At 38.5% G+C, this 23,607-nt stretch overlaps 1 protein-coding gene and 1 non-coding gene across 2 annotated transcripts; both read left to right on the forward strand.

Moving 5' to 3' along the window:
• The first annotated feature begins 1,091 nt into the window (after nt 1–1,091).
• Nucleotides 1,092–21,060, forward strand: LOC137963195 (uncharacterized membrane protein At3g27390-like). Its single transcript, XM_068810368.1, has 10 exons — nt 1,092–1,225; nt 1,382–1,574; nt 1,666–1,802; nt 1,885–2,023; nt 18,894–19,045; nt 19,161–19,268; nt 19,504–19,678; nt 19,751–19,946; nt 20,090–20,327; nt 20,835–21,060. The coding sequence occupies exons 1-10, from the start codon at nt 1,092–1,094 to the stop codon at nt 21,058–21,060; spliced, it is 1,698 nt and encodes a 565-aa protein (XP_068666469.1).
• LOC137964318 (small nucleolar RNA R71) lies at nt 11,062–11,168 on the forward strand. Its single transcript, XR_011115515.1, has one exon. It is a non-coding gene; the product is annotated as a small nucleolar RNA R71 (small nucleolar RNA).
• Nucleotides 21,061–23,607: the final 2,547 nt, after the last annotated feature.

Genomic DNA, 23,607 nt, shown 5'->3' on the forward strand with positions numbered 1-23,607 from the left:
GTAGAAAAATCAATTATGATTTCAATCAATTGTGTGGTCATTGGTATACAACAGAGGCATATAGAAGAACATATGCAATGAGATTTTGTCCTCCTAAAGATAAACTCTATTGGCCTAATACGGGTGTGCGATTTGTTCCACCTATTGCAAGGAAACAACAGATCGTCCATGTTCAGTTCATATACGTACAGAAATGGATAAAGGAGAACATGGCACCTATGTCTGTGGTAGATGTAAACAATCGGGGCATAACTCTAGAATATGTCGAAACCCGCCAGTTAACACTCCAAGAAGTAGCAATCCAAGGTGAATATTTTCATTACTCGTGAAATTTAAGTATTACTATTGATAATTGCTTTTTATATTTTGGTATTCTATATGTATTAATTAGTCATTTTAAAATTTTATATTTTGTAGCTGTTCTTAGTGGAAGTTGTGGTTTGTGCTCATTTGGTAAAGCCTTTGTTTGAAGATGAGGGCAAGTCAGTGGTTGAGTTTCCTTATAGATTCACCATTCGTGTAAAGACTGGTGATGATTCTATCATTTCCTCTATATTTTTTGTTTCATTTCAACATATAGAGTACTTAGTTGAATGCATTAAGGTTTATTTGTCTTTGTTTCATGTAGGTTCAAGATTTGATCTCCCCGTCTGGAAATAATCAATCAAAAGCTCGGATCGGATGGGTCCTCCGAATTCGTTTGTAGAAATTTTCCAACAGGTAAGAGTTTGGTAGAAGACCTTTCCGATATGATTCGTGACTAATTTGTTTCAAATTCCCACTTAGTTTCCTAAAAGCTCGTGATTGTGTCATGCGAATGGAGGAACTGGTCAACTAGCTTAATCGTAGTATAACATAGCATGCCTAAAGATTGAGGTAATACAATGAGAGACTGACCATTGTAGCTAGTAGTGGTTGGAGATCAATGAGTCCTAGTTTCGCTAGCCATACTTGTAGCTGTCTGAAGGATCGTGTTCCTTCAAAACTTTAAACGAGCATTCTATTGCATGAACAGTGTAGGGAAGCAATTTATATGTGGATACATGTACAAATTTTACGTTACTGGTAGCTATGGGCATCGATGTGCTATAATGTTCAGCTCGCTTTCTGTTGCAACAGAAATTATAGGACTGTTTGCGTTTGTTATCGTTTTAGTCGGGAATTCAGCAGTAATTCTTGGCTTATGGCCGCCTCATTTTCTGTGGAGTTACTATCGCATAGCGAAGTGAGTCTTTTACCTTCAATGTTTTATTTTCTCCTCCTGTGACATGGTAGTTTCTATATCGCTCGATCTGTCAACCTCCACTGGCATATTCTTACTACACGTTTTGGCTAGTTTATATGGGGTTTGATGGATTAAGTCTTTCTTCTGTCCTAGCAGAACCAAGAGGCTTGGACTGGTTTTGAAGATTCTTCTTTTGGTGCCCATGCCAGTACCTTTGGTCATTTTCCCAGTCTTGGGCATTGTCAGGAGCCTCTTAGTTGGAATCGGTTATGAATTTGTTGGTCCCCTTGTTTCTACGTTAGAGGGTGGTAGGGAGCAAAATATTGACAAAATTTTCCACTATTTTTTGGTAAGCTCCAATGTGGATCTCCTCTAGGATGCAAGTTAGTTCTATTTTTAATTGCCAACTGAGTGTTCCATTAACTCATCTCACTCATCAGGATGGTTGTTGGAGTACAATTGAAGGGAGTTGTACCATTGTTTGTGATGTGACTGACTTCTGTTTCCACTCCTACTTCTCCTATATGGATGAACTAAGTGAAGTAGTGCATGTAGATGAGAAGCCTGTTGAAATCAAGTAAGAGAGCTCTTTACTGCATGGAGTATGTGTTGGATACTGTCAAGCTTATCTCTTATCTTGGTTACTATTTTCTTGCGAGGTTGTTGATGCTGCCAAGTTGTCTTCTCGTTGGCCTGCTTTCAGTACTCATCGATGTGCCAATGATTACAATTGTGGCACTCTGGAAGAGTCCTTACATGCTTTTTAAGGGGTGGAAGGGACTTTTTGAGGACTTGATTGTGTTACACTTGATGTCTAATAATATAATAAACATCATATAAAATAGATATTAAATCCTCCATAATTCCATTATCATGAAAACCATACATATATCATAGAATTGAAATAAGAAGAATAAAGAGAGCATACCTTTCATCTTGAAGAATATAAATAGAACTTGAAGTGCACAAGATAACCTCTTATAATTCGTTTACAAGTGATAAGCTTGCTCCCGTTCAGCCAGACTGGGTGTGCAAATAGCCTTAGCCTCACTTGTAAGACCATGGAGGAATTTATATATTTTCAAAGGGTGTGGCACTAATGACTATTCATAAGGACACATCCTCTTAGAAGAGTAACATCCTCTCAGGAGAGATACATCCCCTCAAGAGAGACACATCTCCTTATTCCCAAGGGATGTGTCCACTAAGTCAATACACCCATTGTCTACCTCTACAGGGGGATGTACTGGCCATTATTCCCTGTACTGAATATCCAATGATAAAGCCTCTAGAAGTGGGCCCCACGCCATATGAATCAAGGTAATTTTATTTTATAAACAATATATTTGAAACCATAATTCCAACAAACTCCCACTTGGTTTCAAATCCATTTCAAATTCCGATTTTCGAAAAAACATAAAAAATCAATCTTGACACATAAAATCATACCATGACCATATGCATTACCTTAAACACTTTAATATACATGTGTTGTGAACTTGGGCCTACACAATATATATCTTAGATATCCAAGGCTGGGGAATAAACCAAATCCATACTTGTCAAATTTGCCAATTCAGCGGTTTCCATTCATACCATACTCGGACCTGAACTCAGGGTAAAGCTCTGTACCAGTAATAGTATTAGCCACTAAGGTAACTGTGCCTAATCAGTACCATAGGCCTGAATAATTTAGGCATTCAACCCTACCTTCCTATTGAGATCCTTCCATATATACATAGAAGTATATACCTAATAGAAAAGTTGGACATCAAGGCATCTCACTGTCCATAGCATACTCGGTACCTGAGGAGCTCAGGGTAAAGCTCTATTCCAGCATGAGTATTAGTCATAAAGGAAACTGTGCCTATGCAGTCCCATTGGCCTGGACAATTTAGAGACTCAACCGTCATTCCCTATTGAGACCCTCATATATACATGTACAAGTGCATACCTTGATGTAGAATTTTAGTTACATCGACTTTTATACCTCGCAAGCGTACGAATCGTTCATGTAATCTAGCAGTAAGCGAGGGTCATATCCACAGGGAGGATTGAATTTCGTGTATTCTTCAGTCAACTAGCCTAACCAAATATGATGAATTAATATGAACTAAATACTAATTATATCCTAAATTATCAAGCAATAATTTAATTGACTACTTGCACAACAGGAAACGTCAACTCTGGATTATACCGTGATTCGTGCCTCTCTCGAGCGCCACGTAACCACGAATCCAGATTTCTCAATCGTTGCGTCTAGCCCCTCTCGGGCGCCTAGAGTTAAAGACAGAAATCGGATTAAAATACCAAAATCTAACCTCAATTATAATCATACCCTAATTAACTAATTTAATCAAATATCAAGAAAAAAAATCTCAAATAAACCTTAATTATCAAATCAGATTCAATTAACATTTAAAACCTAAGTTCAAACCATATAAAAAATCAAATTCAATAATGATGAATTACTCCCCTTCTTTCTCCTCTCGCTCGGGCAGCAACTCGTTCTCACGGGTGCTGCGATTTCCGGAAATTGGTGGCGTTGGGTAGCAATAGTGAGTGGCCGGAGGTAGAGACGACGCCGGCGACGACGGTTAGAAGCCGACGGACGGAGGTAACGTTCGGCGAAGAGCGAAACAGAGCTGACGTTCTCTAACCGGCTCTCTCGAGTCTCGGTTGGAGTCGGAATGGCTCCGGGACTGGTCGGAATATGTAAACGACGCCGGAGGATGGTCAGAAAGAAGAAGTGGCGCCGGAGAAGCCCTCTCGGATCCCCTCCCGGCCTGGCGAGCAAAGAATGGCAGCGTCGAACTCGCCGCGATGGAGACTCTCTCGAGCTCTCCTCGGGTCTGTTCTCGGTTGCCTGATGGTGGTGGACGACGGTGGCCGACGGTGGCCGACGGTGGCGAAAGGTCTTGGCCGGCGAACAGCGGTGGGGAACTCCTCTCGGGTCCTCCCCTGTTTCCGGTCAAAGTCCTCCCTTTTGGTCTCTACTCCTCTTCTCTTTACGCTCCCTCCTCTTCACGCTCCTCTTCTCTTTAAATATGATTTTCTTATTTTAAAACGATTTGCCCTAGAAATTACCTCCATTTCACTAAGGGTATTTTGGTAAATATCTTCTTCTCCACCCAAATTCTCCTGAAATTCCATAATTGAATCTATAAAAAGCATTTCAGGAAGAAATAAGACTAAAAAATAATGAAATATAATTCAGGAGAGAGAAATATGCAATATCGACAGTGATTAATGCCAAATTCAATAAATGCTCATTTCATTTGAAAACCGATAAGTAACTACCTATAATACAATTATAAAGGTTATTCTATTATAATTAACCTAGTTCTCATGTCAAAATATGGCATCTATCACACCCCCAAACCTAAATCTTTGCTAGTCCCTAGCAAAACAACAATCGAACCAAAATTAAGCCTAGGAAAACAAAATGCCACTTTCGTAGGGAGCACGATTGCATTTAGCGCATGCAACAAGCCGTTAAACCCCTACTTTGCAGTAGTGGACGAGTTATGTCTCGTGAGGGTTTGCATGGAATTTACCCACAAAATTCATCTAAATCAATAATATAAAAAGGAAAACTAAAGAAAATTTACTCCTCATTAGCATATGACTAACACTTAGTATCGTAAAATATCTGAAATTCATATGAGATCTTGCGAAATATTAAAACCTATGTAAAAGATAGCCTATTAACAATCCAAATACACTCATTGTTACTCCACCTGAACCAATGTGACCCATAAGCTATTACTTCAACAGAACAAAGAGGCAGCAAATAACAATAAAATCCTGGTCACATCACAATTAAGAGAAAATAGTAAAGTAAGCCTGTTGTCTTTCAATCTCACCAAAGAAATATACCAATTTCAATCTTGACTTGTAACTTCTTTCAAATTACAATTCATCATCAAAGTTAAGGAAACTCATTGCTTCCAGATTTAAAACCATTTTTCGCTATTACCAGCGCACTTTTGCTATTACCAGCGTAATTTTTGTTTTTTTTTGTTTTCTTCACTGAATACTTTTGGTATTACCACCATTTTGTATTCGTCTTCACTGCACATGCACTTATTTTTAAGTAACCCACTGTTCCGGTGCATGTCCCTGGGTTTGCCCAGGCTGTTTCTGAAGTTATCTGTCTTTTGCAAGCAAGAACATTTCCATTTGCATTTATACATTACAACAAGGCATTTTACTGAGGTATGAGTTCAAACAGGCATACAAGACTATTCAGACTAACATAGATCAACACTAGATTTACATGTTCTCTTTTGCAACTAAGTTCCAAGTCTAATGCAATAGGAAGCTATCCCACTGAATTCTCATGAATCACAACAAATGATATCGGATTTCTAATAGGCATATTCTACACAAATTTACAAAAATTTTTGAAAAACATTTGAGCAACTTATTTTAACTCTACTAATGTTAACCACATACTAAGAGGAGTAATTTGAAAACCACGAACAAAAATCGAACGAAAATTATTGCTAAGACATAAAAGAGTCGTTCCCCCCCCCCCCCCCCCCCCCAAACCTAAACCTGACATTGTCCTCAATGGGGAAAAGTTAAAACACTATAACGACTACAAAAAAAAAGAATAATAAAGACCCCCAGGAATGATACATAGTCTCCCTCGAAGAAGGTTTACTCGTATCAGCCGTACCCGTAGGTAATCATCCGTAGATGAAACCGCTATCCCACATCACACTTTGAAGAAATCTCCGTGTGACTGGCCACTGAAGGCAGCAGGAATCACGCGCTGAACACAAGTCCTTAAGTTACTCACCATAAGGTTTTCATTCAATACTTCAAGATCGAACTGGTCAATCCCAGAACGGTTGTTTGAGTACAGACCTCTCAAACTAGGGACCAAAAGTCTGGTCATCGACTACCGGAACCATTTATGCTCTCAGCCGGTAAGAGAGTATGAATAAACCAAAAAATAAAATAAAAATAAAAATAAAAATAAAACTGTAATGTACAAAGGGATAGAAACATGGGGATTGCCCATAATGTGCTAAGTTTATAGTCGTAAGCAAGACTCTGACGCATTCAAGATGAAATGACAGGTTCCTCCAAGAAAATCACCATCACCTCCTCTGGTGTGGGGACATTCTCAAGATACGGTTTGAGCCTCTGACCGTTAACTTTGAAGATCGACCCGTCTCCGTGATTGCGGATCTCAATAGCGCCATGAGGAAACACCTGTGTAACTTCAAATGGACCGGACCACCTGGATCTTAGCTTCCCTGGAAACAAATGCAATCGTGAGTTATAAAGTAAAACATTCTGCCCAACAGTAAAAGACTTGCGAAAAATAGATTTATCATGTAAAAGCTTTGTTCGCTCCTTATACAGTTTGGCATTCTCATAAGCATCATGACGTATCTCTTCCAACTCATTCAATTGCAACTTTCTCTCCTCACCCGCTTGAGTTAAATCAAAATTTAAAGCCTTAATGGCCCAATAAGCTCTATGCTCAAGCTCAACAGGTAGATGACATGCTTTGCCGAATACTAGGCGAAATGGAGACATCCCAATAGGAGTCTTATAAGCAGTTCGATAGGCCCATAAGGCATCGTCCAATCGAGTGGACCAATCTTTCCTATCAAAGCGAACCGTCTTCTCCAAAATCCGTTTGATCTCTCTATTAGAGATTTCCACTTGACCACAAGTTTGCGGGTGGTACAGAGTGGACACCCGATGAGTGATGGAATATTTCTTCAATAAGGTCTCAAATGCTCTGTTACAAAAATGAGATCCCCCATCACTGATGATCGCTCTTGGGGTACCAAACCGATTAAAGATATTTTCTTTTAAAAACTTTACCACCACTTTGTGATCATTTGTCTTACATGATATAGCTTCAATCCATTTAGAGACATATTCAACAGCAACAAGAATGTATTGATAGCCGAACGAGACAGGAAAAGGACCCATGAAGTCAATACCCCACACATCAAACAATTCAACAATAAGAATGGGGTTAAGAGGCATCATGTTCTTCCTAGACAAACAACCAGTTCGTTGGCATTTATCACACACCTGACAAAACTCATGGGCATCTCTAAATAATGAAGGCCAATAGAACCCACATTGCAAGACTTTAGCCGCGGTCTTTCTAGCACCAAAATGTCCACCACATGCGTGGGAATGACAAAATTCAAGAATGTTGGCAAAGTTTTGCTCATGTACACAACGCCTAATGACTTGGTCAGAACACACCTTGAACAAATAAGGGTCATCCCAAAAAAAATGTTTGACTTGGGAAAAGAATTTCAATCTATCTTGTTTACTCCAATAATCAGGAATCTTATGAGTTACAAGATAGTTGACTATGTCAGCAAACCAAGGCAACTGGGATACTTGGAGAAGTTGTTCATCAGGGAAGGAATCATTTAAAGGAAGGAATCCTTCCTGAGGTACTACACATATCCTAGATAGATGATCAGCAACAACATTCTCACAACCCTTCTTATCTCGAATCTCAAGGTCAAATTCTTGCAATTGCAAGATCCATCTAATCAAGCGAGGTTTAGTGTCCTTGATGGATAATAAATACTTCAAATCAGAATGATCAGTGAACACTATAACCTTTGATCCTAACAGATATGATCTGAATTTGTTCAAGGCAAACACAACAGCTAGCAACTCCTTCTCAGTGGTAGTGTAATTCAATTGAGCATCATGAAGAGTTCGGCTAGCATATTGAATGACACAGGGCATTTTATCCGTCTTTTGCCCCAAAACAGCCCCCAATGCATAGTCAGAGGCATCACACATCAACTCAAAAGGCAAAGACCAAATAGGGGGTTGGACAATGGGTGCAGTGGACAAACATTTCTTCAGTGTCTCAAAAGCATGAATACAGGCATCATCAAAGGCAAAAAGCAACATCTTGAGCAAGTAAATTCGTCAAAGGACGAGAAATTTTGCTAAAGTCTTTAATAAAACGCCTATAGAACCCAGCATGGCCAAGGAAAGAACGCACTCCCTTCACAGAAGTAGGTGGTGGCAGATTGGTAATTAGGTCAACCTTGGCTTTGTCCACTTCGACACCCCTCTCAGACACTACATGTCCTAACACAATTCTTTCTTTCACCATGAAGTGGCATTTCTCCCAATTCAAGACTAAATTGGACTTAATGCAATGGGACAATACGAGTGAAAGATTGTACAGACATGTATCAAAACTAGAGCCAAACACAGAAAAGTCATCCATAAAGACCTCTAAAAATTCACCAATCATGTCAGAAAAAATACTCATCATGCACCGTTGGAAAGTGGCGGGTGCATTGCATAAACCAAAAGGCATGCGTCTGTAAGCATAGGTGCCAGACGGACACGTGAATGTGGTCTTTTCCTGGTCTTCTGGAGCAATGGGAATTTGATTGTAGCCGGAGTATCCATCTAAGAAGCAATAAAAATTGTGGCCGGCCAATCGCTCTAGTACCTGATCAATGAAAGGTAGTGGGAAGTGATCCTTCCTAGTGACGGAATTAAGTTTTCTATAGTCAATGTAGACACGCCACTTGGTGGTAGTTCTTGTGGGAATCAATTCACCACTCTCATTTTTCATTATTGTTATCCCCCCTTTCTTAGGGACAACTTGAATTGGACTCACCCAGGTGCTATCGGAAATAGGGTAAATGATTCCTGTCACAAGCAACCTAATGACTTCTTCTCTCACAACCTCCAGCATATGGGGATTTAACCTACGTTGCATCTCACGTGAGGCTTTAGTCCCCTCCTCCAAATGAATACGATGCATGCATATGGAGGGGCTAATCCCTTTTAAGGCATCAAGAGTCCACCCCAATGCCTCTCTGTGTGCTTGTAAAACTTCAGTCAATTGTTCCTCCTCCTCAATACTCAAATCAGAGGAAATAATGACTGGTAATGAGTTCATGGGTCTCAAGAACGCATACTTCAACGTGGGAGGAAGTGGCTTAAGATCTAGCTTGGAAGTTTCGAGAGGTTTGTCTAAGTCAAGAGGAAGATCCTGTGGATGATCAGTTGTGATAACCTCATAAGCTTCCTCCAACAGAGGTACAGAATTGAGTAAAGAATTAACCTCTCGGAAATATGTTTCCTCATCAAAATAGTCCATGTCTAAAGATGTTATGCAAGACTCAAAAGATTCAAGAGTGGATTTGTTATCAAGCATAACAGTTTCTATATTAAATGCAGGACTCAGATCATCATCAGACTCAAGTGGGTGGTGCCCGGCATTAAATACATTCAATGAGACCTTAAAATTTCCAAAAGACAACTCCAACTCACCACTTTTACAATGAATGATAGCATTAGATGTGGCTAAGAAGGGACGTCCTAGGATGACAGGAATTTGGTTGGTCACATTGAATACTGGTTCTGTATCAAGAACAATGAAATCAACCGAGAACAAAAATTTGTCCACTTTTATCAAAACATCTTCAACTATTCCTCGTGGTATCTTCACAGAACGGTCAGCTAGTTGAAGTGTGATGGGGGTAGGCTTCAATTCCCCCAAACCTAATTGCTGGTACACAAAGAAAGGAAGCAAATTCACACTTGCTCCTAAGTCAAGAAGAGCTCTCTGGATGGTATGTTCACCAATGACACATGAAATTGTGGGACATCCAGGATCTTTAACTTTAGGAGGAGTGTTGTGCTTCAGAATTGAGCTTACATTCTCAGTAAGAAAGACCTTTTTGTTAACATGTTGTTTTCTCTTCTGTGTACAAAGGTCTTTCAAAAATCGGGCATAGGCAGGGACTTGCCTAATAGCATCAAGAAGTGGAATGTTAATGTGAACCTTACTAAACAGTTCCAACGTTTCATGCATGCTATCTCCTTTCCTAGGTGGGCCCGATAACCTCTACGGATAAGGAGCTAGTGGGACTTGGTTAGGGATCTGCTTGGTTGTTGGTGGAGAACTTGGAGGTTCGTCACTCAATGATGTGTCCCCATTGTCATCCTTTGACTCCTTAGACTTAGTGGTCCCTACCCCATTGTTCAACTCACGACCACTCCTAAGGGTGGTTATGGCTTTTGCTTGCTCATGGTGGGGTTTGGAACTCAACTCACTCTCATGTGTGATTTTGGGGTTAGGAATGGTTTGACTCGGGAGTCTATTTTGTGCTTGTTCACTCATGTGGCTGGCCAACTAACTCACTTGCATTTCAAGTTTGGCAATGGAGGACTGTGTATTCTGCATGAATAATTGAAGTGTATCCTCAAGTGAAGGTTTTTGTGGAATCAATGGTTGTTGGGTGAAGTGTGGGCGCGGAGCTTGGGGTTGAGTAAACCCTGGAGGACCCCCAACCTGTGGGCCCTTGGACCATGAGAAATTTGGGTGCCTAGCCCAACCCGGATTATATGTTTCTGAAAAAGGATCGTTCCGGTTTGGTCTATGAAAATTCTGGACTGCATTCAAGTCCTCAATGAGCTCTGGGTAGGATGAACTAGATGGACACATTTGTGTGGGATGAGATGAACCAGAGCATATGGCACAGACAGTAGATGGGTTAGGAGCAGGTGAACTCTTGGACACCATAAGGGCATCAATTTTTCTAGTCAACCCCTCAATCTTGGCCAAGAGCATAGGTGTTTCACTAACCTCGTAGAGACCCCCTCTTTTGGTTTCGTGGGATCTCCTATCAACATTAAATGACGAACCCCATTGCTGAGATTGATCACTCAACGTTTCAAAGAAGTCCCACGCCTCACTAGCACTCTTACCCATCAAACTCCCACCACTCGTTGCATCTACCATGGATCTAACCTGGGGTGTAAGACCTTGATAAAAGTATTGCACTAAATGCCATTTCTCAAACCCATGATGCGGACACCTACGGATCAAATCCTTCCATTTCTCCCAAGCCTCATAAAAGTGTTCACCCTCCTGCTGCATAAAGTTGGAGATTTCTCTCCTGAGGGTTGTAGTTCTCTGAATGGGAAAGTACTTGGACAAAAATTTTGTGACTAATGTGTCCCATGAAGTAATGCTGCCCACCCCTAAGGAATTAAGCCAAGACTTGGCCTTATCCTTAAGTGAAAATGGAAAAAGTCTTAACCGGATAGAGTCATCTGAGAAATTTTGGAATTTAAAAGTTGCACAAATATCTAAGAATTCCTTGATGTGGTAATAGGGGTCCTCCTTCTCCAACCCATAGAATGTAGGGAGAAGTTGGATCACACCCGGGTTCAACTCATAACTGGCGGCAGTAGTGGGTGGCAATATAATGCAAGAAGGTGATGTGAAGTGGGATGGGATAGAATAATCCCTCAGGGCTCTACGGTCACCTGCTGCAGGTAACTGTAATGGTTCGCCATGATTGGCCATGGTAGCTCCTAACTTGACTTCGGGTGTTTTCCTACAAATATGTTCTACCTCTTCAACAAAGGGAGCTAATGGTCCGCCTAGGGAGCGGCGCCCGTGCATAAAAACACAAAAAGAAACAAAATGAACTATCAAATTAAGCTAACAACCTCACTACTAAGAATATGAACTAACTAGAAGAAATAAAAATAATTCCATAAAAAATACCGAACTAAAATTATGAAAGAAGAAAAAAAATAAAAAAAAAATATAAATAAAATAAAATAAAATAAATAAAATAAAATCTAACCTAAGACTATGGAGAACAAAGAAATACGCTTAATACGTGCCTCCCCGGCAACGGCGCCAAAAACTTGATGTAGAATTTTAGTTACATCGACTTTTATACCTCGCAAGCGTACGAATCGTTCATGTAATCTAGCAGTAAGCGAGGGTCATATCCACAGGGAGGATTGAATTTCGTGTATTCTTCAGTCAACTAGCCTAACCAAATATGATGAATTAATATGAACTAAATACTAATTATATCCTAAATTATCAAGCAATAATTTAATTAACTACTTGCACAACAGGAAACGTCAACTCTGGATTATACCGTGATTCGTGCCTCTCTCGAGCGCCACGTAACCACGAATCCAGATTTCTCAATCCTTGCGTCTAGCCCCTCTCGGGTGCCTAGAGTTAAAGACAAAAATCGGATTAAAATACCAAAATCTAACCTCAATTATAATTTTACCCTAATTAACTAATTTAATCAAATATCAAGAAAACAAATCTCAAATAAACCTTAATTATCAAATCAGATTCAATTAACATTCAAAACCTAAGTTCAAACCATATAAAAAATCAAATTCAATAATGACGAATTACTCCCCTTCTTCCTCCTCTCGCTCGGGCAGCAACTCGTTCTCACGGGTGCTGCGATTTCCGGAAATTGGTGGCGTCGGGTAGCAATAGTGAGTGGCCGGAGGTAGAGACGACGCCGGCGACGACGGTTAGAAGCCGACGGACGGAGGTAACGTTCGGCGAAGAGCGAAACAGAGCTGACGTTCTCTAACCGGCTCTCTCGAGTCTCGGTTGGAGTCGGAATGGCTCCGGGACTGGTCGGAATATGTAAACGACGCCGGAGGATGGTCAGAAAGAAGAAGTGGCGCCGGAGAAGCCCTCTCGGATCCCCTCCCGGCCTGGCGAGCAAAGAATGGCAGCGTCGAACTCGCCGCGACGGAGACTCTCTCGAGCTCTCCTCGGGTCTGTTCTAGGTTGCCTGATGGTGGTGGACGACGATGGACGACGGTGGCCGACGGTGGCCGACGGTGGCGAAAGGTCTTGGCCGGCGAACAGCGGTGGGGAACTCCTCTCGGGTCCTCCCCTGTTTCCGGTCAAAGTCCTCCCTTTTGGTCTCTACTCCTCTTCTCTTTACGCTCCCTCCTCTTCACGCTCCTCTTCTCTTTAAATATGATTTTCTTATTTTAAAACGATTTGCCCTAGAAATTACCTCCATTTCACTAAGGGTATTTTGGTAAATATCTTCTTCTCCACCCAAATTCTCCTGAAATTCCATAATTGAATCTATAAAAAGCATTTCAGGAAGAAATAAGACTAAAAAATAATGAAATATAATTCAGGAGAGAGAAATATGCAATATCGACAGTGATTAATGCCAAATTCAATAAATGCTCATTTCATTTGAAAACCGATAAGTAACTACCTATAATACAATTATAAAGGTTATTCTATTATAATTAACCTAGTTCTCATGTCAAAATATGGCATCTATCACATACCTAATAGGGAAGCTGAATCTCATGGCATACACTGAGTACTCAGATTATCACACAAAAGCATATGCCTTTTTTTCAAAATCATTCCATGGAATATAATTACAATGTCATGACATACATAGTATTACAAATCATTGAGACCACAATGCATACAAAACAATGTTCTCCCACTTGGTCTCATCAATTATAAACAAATCAAACCCATGTGCCCCACATGGAAAGTGAAACTGGTCACGGGAAGACACTTGGTTAGTGGATCAGCTAAGTTATCCGGAGAAGATATCTTATAAATAACAACTTCCTCCTTCCTCAGCATGCCTCGTATGTAGTGGTATTTTCCCTTCGATATGTTTAGCCTTGGAGTGACACTTCGGATCTTTCGTGATAGCAATAACAGATTCATTATCACAAAAGAGAGGAATAGGTCGCTCCACACAGTCTACCACTAGAAGACTTCGCAAGAATTTGTGAAGATAGACAACCTCCCTTGTAGCTAAGTTCATAGCCACATATTCTGCATCCATGGTTGATTGCGCGACACAGTCTTGCTTCTTGCTTTTCCAAGAAATGGCACCTCCGCCAAACATAAAGATAAAATCAGAAGTAGACTTTCGGGTATCCACACATCCTTGATAATCTGAGTCGGAATAACCAACCAATTCCAACTTGTCCTCTTGATAACTCAAAGCATATGACTTTGTTCTTTTTAGATAGGGCATTACCCATTTTACCCCTTCCCATTGAGTGAAACCTGGATTAGCCTAAAACCGGCTAAGAATCCCAATAGCATAAGCAAGATCAGGTCTTGTACATATAAGAGCATACATAAAACTCCCCACAGCAGAAGCGTATGGATACTTGGATTCGTCCAACTTATCTTTGAGGCGAGAAGGACAATCCACATGGCTCATCTTTTTAGTTCTATCATAAGGTACTTTACCTTGTATATAGTTAGACATGTGAAACTGATCCAGAAGAGTGTCGATATACTTCTCTTGAGACAAACTCAATTTTTGCAAAGATCTATCCCGTAGAATTTTAATGCCAAGAATATAAGAAGCTTCCCCAAGGTCTTTCATATCAAATGTCTGAAACAACCATGTCTTTATACCTTGGAGTAACTGAATATCATTCCCGGCTAATAAAATATCATCTACGTATAAAGTAAGAAAAGCAATGCGATCTCCCACTGTTTTTATATAAACACAGTGATCTTCTGGACTCTGAGTAAAACCATATGCTGTAATTGCTTTATTGAACTTGATATTCCATAATCTTGAGGCTTGTTTCAAATCGTAAATAGACTTGTCCAACTTACACACTTTTGCTTCAGTTCCAGATCTAACAAATCGACGTGGTTGTTCCATATAAATCTTCTCATCCAAATTTCCATTTAGAAAAGCGGTTTTAACATCCATTTGGAACAACTCATAGTCATAATATGCTACCAATGCCAGGAGAGCTCAAATAGACTGTATTCTTGCAACAAGAGAGAATGTTTCATCATAATCAATCCCGTATTGTTGAGTAAAACCCTTGGCAACAAGATGAGATTTGAATCTTTCAACTTTACCTTCAACATTTCTCTTCCTTGTAAAAATCCACTTGCACTTAATGGGCTTAACCGATGTAGGAGGATCAACAAGTTTCCAAACTTCATTTTTATACATAGAGTCCATCTCTTCTTCCATTGCCGACTTCCACTTGTCAGAATCCACATCAAGGAGTGCTTCTTCATAAGTATCAGGATCAGTAACATCTTCATTCAACCTTATTCTATCATAAGTTTCTCCAACATAGGTATAAAAATCTGAAGATGATAAGAGTTGACTAGATTTTCTTTCTCTAGTGCCTCTTCGAATATCCATTTGGGTGGAATTCTCTATATTAGAAGGAGATTTAGAAGAAGACATTTCATCACATTCTTCCAAGTTAGACTTCATACCTAAATCTTCATCATAATCAAATCTATCCTCAATGAATTTTACATGCTTACTTTCAATAATCACCTTCTCCTTGGGATCATATAACCTATATCCTTTTGAATGTTCAGAGTACCCAACGAATAAACATCTTCGATTCTTAGCCTTCAATTTGTCATTAAGATCAAGTTTTAAAATATGAGCAACACATCCCCATACTTTAAAATGGTTAAGACTAGGAGTTTTGCCTGACCATACCTCATAAGATGTATTCTCAACTGACTTTGAAGGCACTCTATTTGAGATATAGGTAGCTGTCAATAATGCTTCGCCCCAAAAGGATATTGGCAAATTTGCAAGTGTCATCATAGATCTTACCATCTCTAGTAAGGTTCGATTTCTCCTTTCAGTAATACCATTCTGTTCAGGTGTATAAGGCATCCTAAACATATGGATAATCCTGTTTGACTTGCAAAATTCAGAGAATAACTCCGAACAATACTCTCCACCTCTGTCGGTGTGCAATGTTTTGATCTTCTTTCCTGTGGCAATTTGTACCTCCAATTTGAAGGTTTTGAAATAATCTAAGGCCTCAGTTTTTTCTATGCAGTAAATATACTCTTCCATATCTTGAGAAATCATCTATAAATGTGATAAAATATGAATGACCATTACGAGTATTCACATTCATAGGTCCACATATATCAGAATGAATAATATCCAAAACATGAGAACTTCTTGAGCCTTTGGATGGAAAGGGTATCTTTGTCATTTTCCAATATATACAACACTCACAAATAGGAAAATCATTATGTGAAAGATTTTTCAATGATCCTTGTGTCACAAGTCTTGTAATTCTATCCTTGTTTATATGCCCTAGTTGTAAATGCCACAAATACAATTCATTTTCTTTAATATCCGAAGAAGTAGAAACATTGAACACCATATTTCCACTAAACTGCAATTGATATAGACCAGAATTTCAAAAATCTCTCAAAATAACTTTATCATCTTGTAACATAAGAAAATTTCCATTTCCAAAGTAAAATATAAATCCAAGTTTCTCAAGACAAGATACAGATAATAGACTTCTTCTCATAGAAGGAGCATAAAGACAATCTTCTAAATCAAAAAACTTATTATCCACAAGCTTTAGCCGGTAAGTTCCCACACCTTCCACAATGGCCTTTTCATCATTTCCCATGTAAATAAAGCTTGTTTTGTCCTCAATCTTTCTTAGCTCCTTGGAGCCCTGCAACTCATTCGATACATGAACAGTTGCACCAGAATCAGCCCACCAACTAAAAGGCTTGATATAAATAGTACAAGTTTCAAGAGATAAGGACTCACTGGTGTTCTCCTGTTACCCTTCTTGCATGGTTTTCAAAGCCCTACAATACTTGTTTATATGTCCTGGCTTATTACAGAAGAAGCAAACACGTTGATTTGCATGTACTTCAACCCTTTGTTGATTGACCTTTTTGTCCTTGAAGTTTTGAAATCGAAAGTTCTTTCCCTTCTTCTTAAAATTCTTTTTCTTCAGCTTCAAAACTACGTTAGCACTAGGTGAAGGTTTATCTAACTCAAAACTTGGATTGAATCTTTCGGACTGGTGGTCGATCATACTAACCAAATCAAATATAGTCCACTTTGTCTTGGGCAAATAATAAAAGTCTTGAATATATTTGAGAGATTTGGGTAAAGAGTTGATAATGGTGACCACTTTAGTTTCTTAATCCATTGGTCTACCATGATATTGTAACTCATCTGCCATGGCAAGCATGTCATTACATGTTTTCTCACATCAGCATTTTCTTCCCATTTGGCACGAGTGAACTTTTGCCATAAGTTATTGATGTGAGTAGACGACTTTTTACCATATTTAGCCTCAACCTGGTCGAGAATCTCTTTTGTAATGGGGACATGAAAATAAGTCATCAAGAGAGTCTCACTTAGAGCCCCAAGAATATGTGACCTAGAAATTTCATTAGCATTATCCCATTCCTTGAATTTTCTAAGGTCCTTCTTATACTGTTTCAGATTATCAGGGTAGTTTATTCGGGAAGGTCTTTGAGGAGGAGTATCCACTTTGATAATCTTATCAAACCTGTAGCATTAAGTCAACCCGTTGTGACCAGTTCACATAATTAGTCCCATCAAGTACCTTTTTCTTTAGGGACTCAGCAAAATTATGTCCACTACTGGATATTCCTGTCATCCAAAAAATATTTCAATATTTGGGAGAACATACATAATTATACAATCATTTCAGCCATCTAGTACTCCCATTTACCCTTTGGGGATTCATGAGAGTTACTAGGCAAATCATTCCACACATGATAAACAACCAACAATCACAAGCCAACAAACAAACAAATAAATTAATTCATACTTACCCTTTGGGGATTCATATGAATTAATTTACAACATACTAATCTAATTATACAATTCGCATTACCCTTTGGGGATTTTGTTAATCATATAATAAAATTAGTATAACTCATAAAACAAATTATACCCAAAATAAACACACATAAAATTAATTTAATCTATACAAAATGCATTACCCTTTGGGGATTTTGCAAATTATATAATTAAGTTAATTTTCACATACAAATACATAAATATATAAAAAGGCATGCAATAACACTAATTATAAATACTTCAAATATTCAAATAACATGGAAATTCTATTCAAAATACAATTCTGGGTAAAAATAAAGCCTTAAAACACATTCTAGCTCATTATATTAGCAAAAACCCAATTTGGTTCATGGTTTTGGGTCATTATTGACCCGGACCGCACAAGCCTACACATTGGCAATCCTGCACCACCTGGCCCACACAGCAACCCGTGCACAGTAGCCCGCACCATCAGGTTCGCGCACAGTTGCGCGTACAGCCTGCCTACGACGCTAGAACTCAATAAGCCTAAACTAGGCTTATTTCCATTCACAAATAAATAGCCAAAAAATCCAAAACAAATATGGAAAAATATAGAAAATTAGAATCTATATCTTTGATACCAATAGAGGCATTAATCACTTGTATTTGTTAGACTTGATGTCTAATAATAATATAAACATCATAGAAAATAGATATTAAATCCTCCATAATTCCATTATCATGAAAACCATACATATATCATAGAATTGAAATAAGAAGAATAAAGAGAGCATCCCTTTCATCTTGAAGAATATAAATAGAACTTGAAGTGCACAAGATAACCTCTTATAATTCGTTTACAAGTGATAAGCTTGCTCCCGTTCAGCCAGACTGGGTGTGCAAATAGTCTTAGCCTCACTTGTAAGACCATGGAGGAATTTATAGATTTTCAAAGGGTGTGGAACTAATGATTATTCATAAGAACACATCCTCTTAGAAGAAATACATCCTCTCAGGAGAGATACATCCCTTCAAGAGAGACACATCTCCTTATTCCCAAGGGATGTGTCCACTAAGTCAATACACCCATGGTCTACCTCTATAGGGGGATGTGTTGGTCATTATTCCCTGTACTGAATATCCAATGATAAAACATCTAGAAGTGGGCCCCACGCCATAAGAATCATGGTAAATTTATTTTATAAACAATATATTTGAAACCATAATTCCAACAGATTGGAAGGGAAGGGCCTTTCTTAGAGACTGTTTGTGTACCCTTTGCTGGTCTTGCCATTATTCTATGGCCCCTTGCAGTGGTTGCAGCAGTAATTTGTGTTTTCATCTGTAGCATCTTCTTGGGGCTTTATGGTGGTGGTGTTGTCCATCAGGTCTAAGATATTTCATTTTGAATTCATGTGACCATAACATTACCGAGAGTCCATTCTACCGGATTTCGATCTTCCAACTCTGATGGTCTAATTAATTCTCCTATCCATCATGCGGGAAAGCTCAATCAAGATGGGTCTTGCTTACATGATATCGATAGTCTCAATGTTTGATGAGTACACAAATGATATTCTCTACATGAGGGAAGGGTCCTATCTTCCCAGGTACCATTATCCAGTGGTAGATCTGTTTTGTACACATTTGTTTTCAGTATCTTGTTTGTTCCAAGAGTCCAAATCCTCTGTAGTTGTGCTTCCACTTACATTTGGCTTGGGATCAAGTCATGTCTTCTCTGCACCACAAACATATGTTTAGAGTTTAGGGTAAGAATGGATGAAATAGTTCTTATTTCACAGGACAATAATTTGATGTCAAATAACAATGTTTTCTGGCAGCCAGGCCTGTATACCGGAAAAAAGTAAATACTTCTGACAGTCTTGAGAGGAAATTTTCCATTGAAAATGGAATAAGTGAACACAAAAATGACAAATCAGGTAATCAGTATGACACAAAGTTAGCTTCACAGCGATCAAGAAATCTGAAAGGGGCTTTTCAGCAGTTCAAACCAATGCAAGTAAGATTAAATGTCTTTGTCTGATTCCTTTCCCCTCCATTTGTCATGACACTGTAGACCATGATTCTTCAGGTATGGGACTGGCTGTTTCGATCTATTGAACTGAATGGGAGAATCCTACTGCACTGTGGTTTAATAGATGTTGCTGACATAGAGGCTTGTATTCTAAAGGGGAAATGCAAAAAATTAAGTATCAAATTACCTGCTTATTGTATTCTGCAATGTCTCCTCAGATCGGCCAAGACTGACACATCTGATTTGCTCATCAGTAAGCTCTGATAGCTGTTGTTCCTGTTGGATTGATTCAAGTTCCGTCTACTTCATCTCATTCAAAATTTTATTAATCAAACCAATAGTTATGTTCAGTCAGGTTCGAGAGAAACTGATGCCTTAACTGAATAATTTTCTCAGCTGATGAAGTAGAGTTGACAAAGTCCAACTGGCCTAAGGACAAAGTGTTTGAATGGTTTCTTGGGCCATTAGTAATAATGAAAGATCAGATCAAAGGGCTTAGATTAGATGAGAACGAAGAAGCCTGCTTAAGCAAGTTGATTATGTGCCACAGCAATGAGAAGCCAGAAAACTGGAAGGACAGTGGATTTACGACAGATGATATAAGAAGAGCCCAATTGCAAGCGATTTTTCAGAGGTACTTTAACTACCTTGTAAAACAAAGATAGTTGGCAAAAATGTTGCTTCCAGTCGGAATGATCTTTAAGGATTTTCAGGGATCTAAATTTAGTTCGAAGAGTAACTGCTGATATGACAATAACTGCAAATTGAAATGGTGATCAATTGCTTGGAAGGAAGAATCATAAAAAGTGATATGTTATTTATTCATGTTCTAATTCTGCTCAAGACTGATGCTTCTGCATATTCGCTTAAGAGGCAAAGATCTTGTGAACTAATGGTAATTTCGTATGTCTAAGGCATAGTGCTTTCTGAGTTGGGAGACATTTAAAGAAATTAGGAAAAGTTTTATTGATTAGTGTCTATTGTAAACATGGGCAGAATCAGCAAAAAAACTTCAATTAGTAAAGTACAATTATGGACTTGAACTAATGGTTCATAGCTAGCAATAGAGAGGTTATTTAATGAGTAGAGTTTTGAATTCTTTGTAGTCTCTCCTTCTTAACATGAGACAGCCTTTATGCAGGCTACAGGGAATCGTAGCTTCCATGTCACGGTTGCCTACTTTCAGACGCCGATTCAGGAACTTGGTGAAGGTTTTATATCTTGAAGCCATGGAATCTAGTGCCTCGAGTAAGAACGGCGAGCATAGTACCAAATCCCGGAGGAAGATAACTAGGTCGAGAAGTAATGATATAAGACGAGAAGAGGATGCTTCAGAAAGACCAAGTGACATGAGAGATGTAGTTTGATTGATACTCTATCATGGGTTTCTTGGTTGATGGTGGGTTGTTTGTACATTTCTTTGCAGATGTGCAGCAAAGATCATATTTTTCCGGGAAACTATCCAAAACTAGTATCAAACTCTTCACAGTTACAGGTTAGACAGTTTATAATCATGTTGATGTAAGTTCTACTCCAAAGAGATTTGGATTACATTCTAACAGAGAATGTTACTTGAGAAAGGATTATATCTGAAGAATTTACAGAGAACTTAGTAGGTTGTGATTGTGTTAGACTTCTGGAATTCGCCTTCAACAAGATGGATTTTGATGACGATAACGGCTGTGATGATGATATGATACTACAGGGATAGGATGTAAATGAGCTTTCCACATTCCAAGCTTCATTTTGCAGAAAAAACGAAGAAAAGCACATTTCAAATTCAAATTCTAATTCCAACCTCTATGCATCTATGAGACTGCCACTGTTTAAGGATTTGACACTCGCTTGGCTCAATGTTAAGAGAAGGTTTCTACTGCAATCCTAAGCTCAAGATAATTTGATGAAATTGAGTTAAAAGAGTCCATCCACTGAAACCAATTTCACCACGTAGCATTAGATTTTATCCAAGCCAAAAGACGTACTTTCATGAGAAAAAAATTAATAAATATAACAAAATAACAGAAGAAGAAAACTCTATTTCCTTCCACTCTCTGCAGGTGTCTTTGCAACAATGGAAAGAGCATGTAACCCACTCTGCAACTCCTCTTGCAAGAGGTCATAAATTAGCCTGTGACGTTTCACCAAACTTTTCCCTGCAAACTCCTCAGAAAATATTCTCACATTAAAATGGGTTTCACCATCACCACTTCCCCTAACGGCTGAGTGACCTGCATGTTGATATGAAATGTAGCACGATATGTATTTGATTTTTTATTTTTTAAAAAAAAATTATTTAATTTTTTATTTAATGACGTGTCAGCTTATGTGGTAGATGACGTGGTAAAATAATGATGTGGCAGATGATGTGTCAATCTATGTTTACTACACTGATGACTTGGCAACATATAAGCAGTCAAAGCTTACGTGTTGCTTTTGACTGCACACATAGGCATTTGACCGGTCAAAGTTGGGTAGTTCTAGAAATACTTTGATGACGTCAGTGTTTTTGAAAATAATTTATTTTAAATGGGTATTTTAGGGAAATTCCCTTTTTCTTTTCATGTATCCCAGTCTGGGTCACAGTGCACATGTCGCGACTTAAAACTCAGTTTAGACCAGAATACAACCCGTATTGTCAAAAACTCAAAACATAAAAGTTGTAGAAAGTTTTCTTTTAATTTAGGGTTTAGGGTTTAGGGTCCAAATTACATAGCAATGTCGAAAGTGTCCAAAATCGCCCAATTAACTTCGTTTTGCACTTAAATGCTTCTATTTGCATCCTAAATCAAAATATAAAAATAATGAGTATATTTAGGAACAAATAATTATAAAATTCTAAGCATTAGGAGATAAAATTATGATATTTTTCATTCTCATCAAATTCTCCCACACTTAACTTTTGGTCGTCCTTGGGCAAAACTCAAATTCACTTTCCCAAAAACACCAAGGTTGTAACGCCATAAAAAAAAACAACCAAGCTCTTCAAAACTCATAACATATCATGAACAAACATTCTTAAACAACTTACAATTACTTAGCAAGAATTTTCATTCAAAGATGGAGTAAACTAAATAAGTAGACCCTCACAAAAATAAACACTCGACTCTCATGTGGTTGAAGGGTATGTGTTTCTCTCAAATTCATTCCTATGAAAATGATCTACCATTGGCTTGCATATCTTCTCATTCTCCACCACTTATATCACATGCATAACGCAAATCATAAGGACTTTTGAAGGGTTGTAACGGGGTTTAGGATCAAGGTGGGAAATATTTGGGAATGTAGCTCAAAAGTCATCGAAACAAGTGGAGAAAAAATGAATCAACTCAAACTCAAATATATTAGACATGTAAAACCAATCACTCCACTCAGAATCTTCTTCAATTTGTATCTATCTTGTATGAATAGACCCCTTTCTTGGAATTTTAGGAGGAATTATGAAAACTGACAGTTTGTAACTTTAAAAGCCATTCCCTCCATCACTTCCCTTCTTTTCTTTTTCTCTTCACTTTTGTTTTCTTTTTCTCTTCACTTTACTTTTATTTTTATTTTTTTTCTTTTTTTTCTTTTTTTTTCTTACAATTGAACTCATGAATTGAGGATGAAAACATTGCCATATAACAAATCCAAACACCCCCACACTTATTTCTTGCACACCCACATGTACCATAGTGATGAAAAATGCTCCACTAGCTCTACGGCTTGGGAAAAGTTTTTTTTTTTCAGGTTTAAAGCGTGTAACATGGGTCCACAAAAAAAAATAACAATAAAGCTCAAAGGGGTTCAACAAAAGGGAAAAATAATAATTACAAGGTAGGCTATTTGGCTTATGTAGCTTATAACAAAGAGGGTCTTAATCATGTTCATGTATGCATGTGTCAATGTGACCTCAAAGACAATCAAGGCAAGTTCTA

Source organism: Aristolochia californica, unplaced genomic scaffold (genome assembly GCF_029961685.1).
Source record: "Aristolochia californica isolate CCGP_79_NKW_82.1479 unplaced genomic scaffold, dmAriCali1.0.hap1 SCAF_4, whole genome shotgun sequence".
NCBI lineage: Eukaryota > Viridiplantae > Streptophyta > Magnoliopsida > Piperales > Aristolochiaceae > Aristolochia > Aristolochia californica.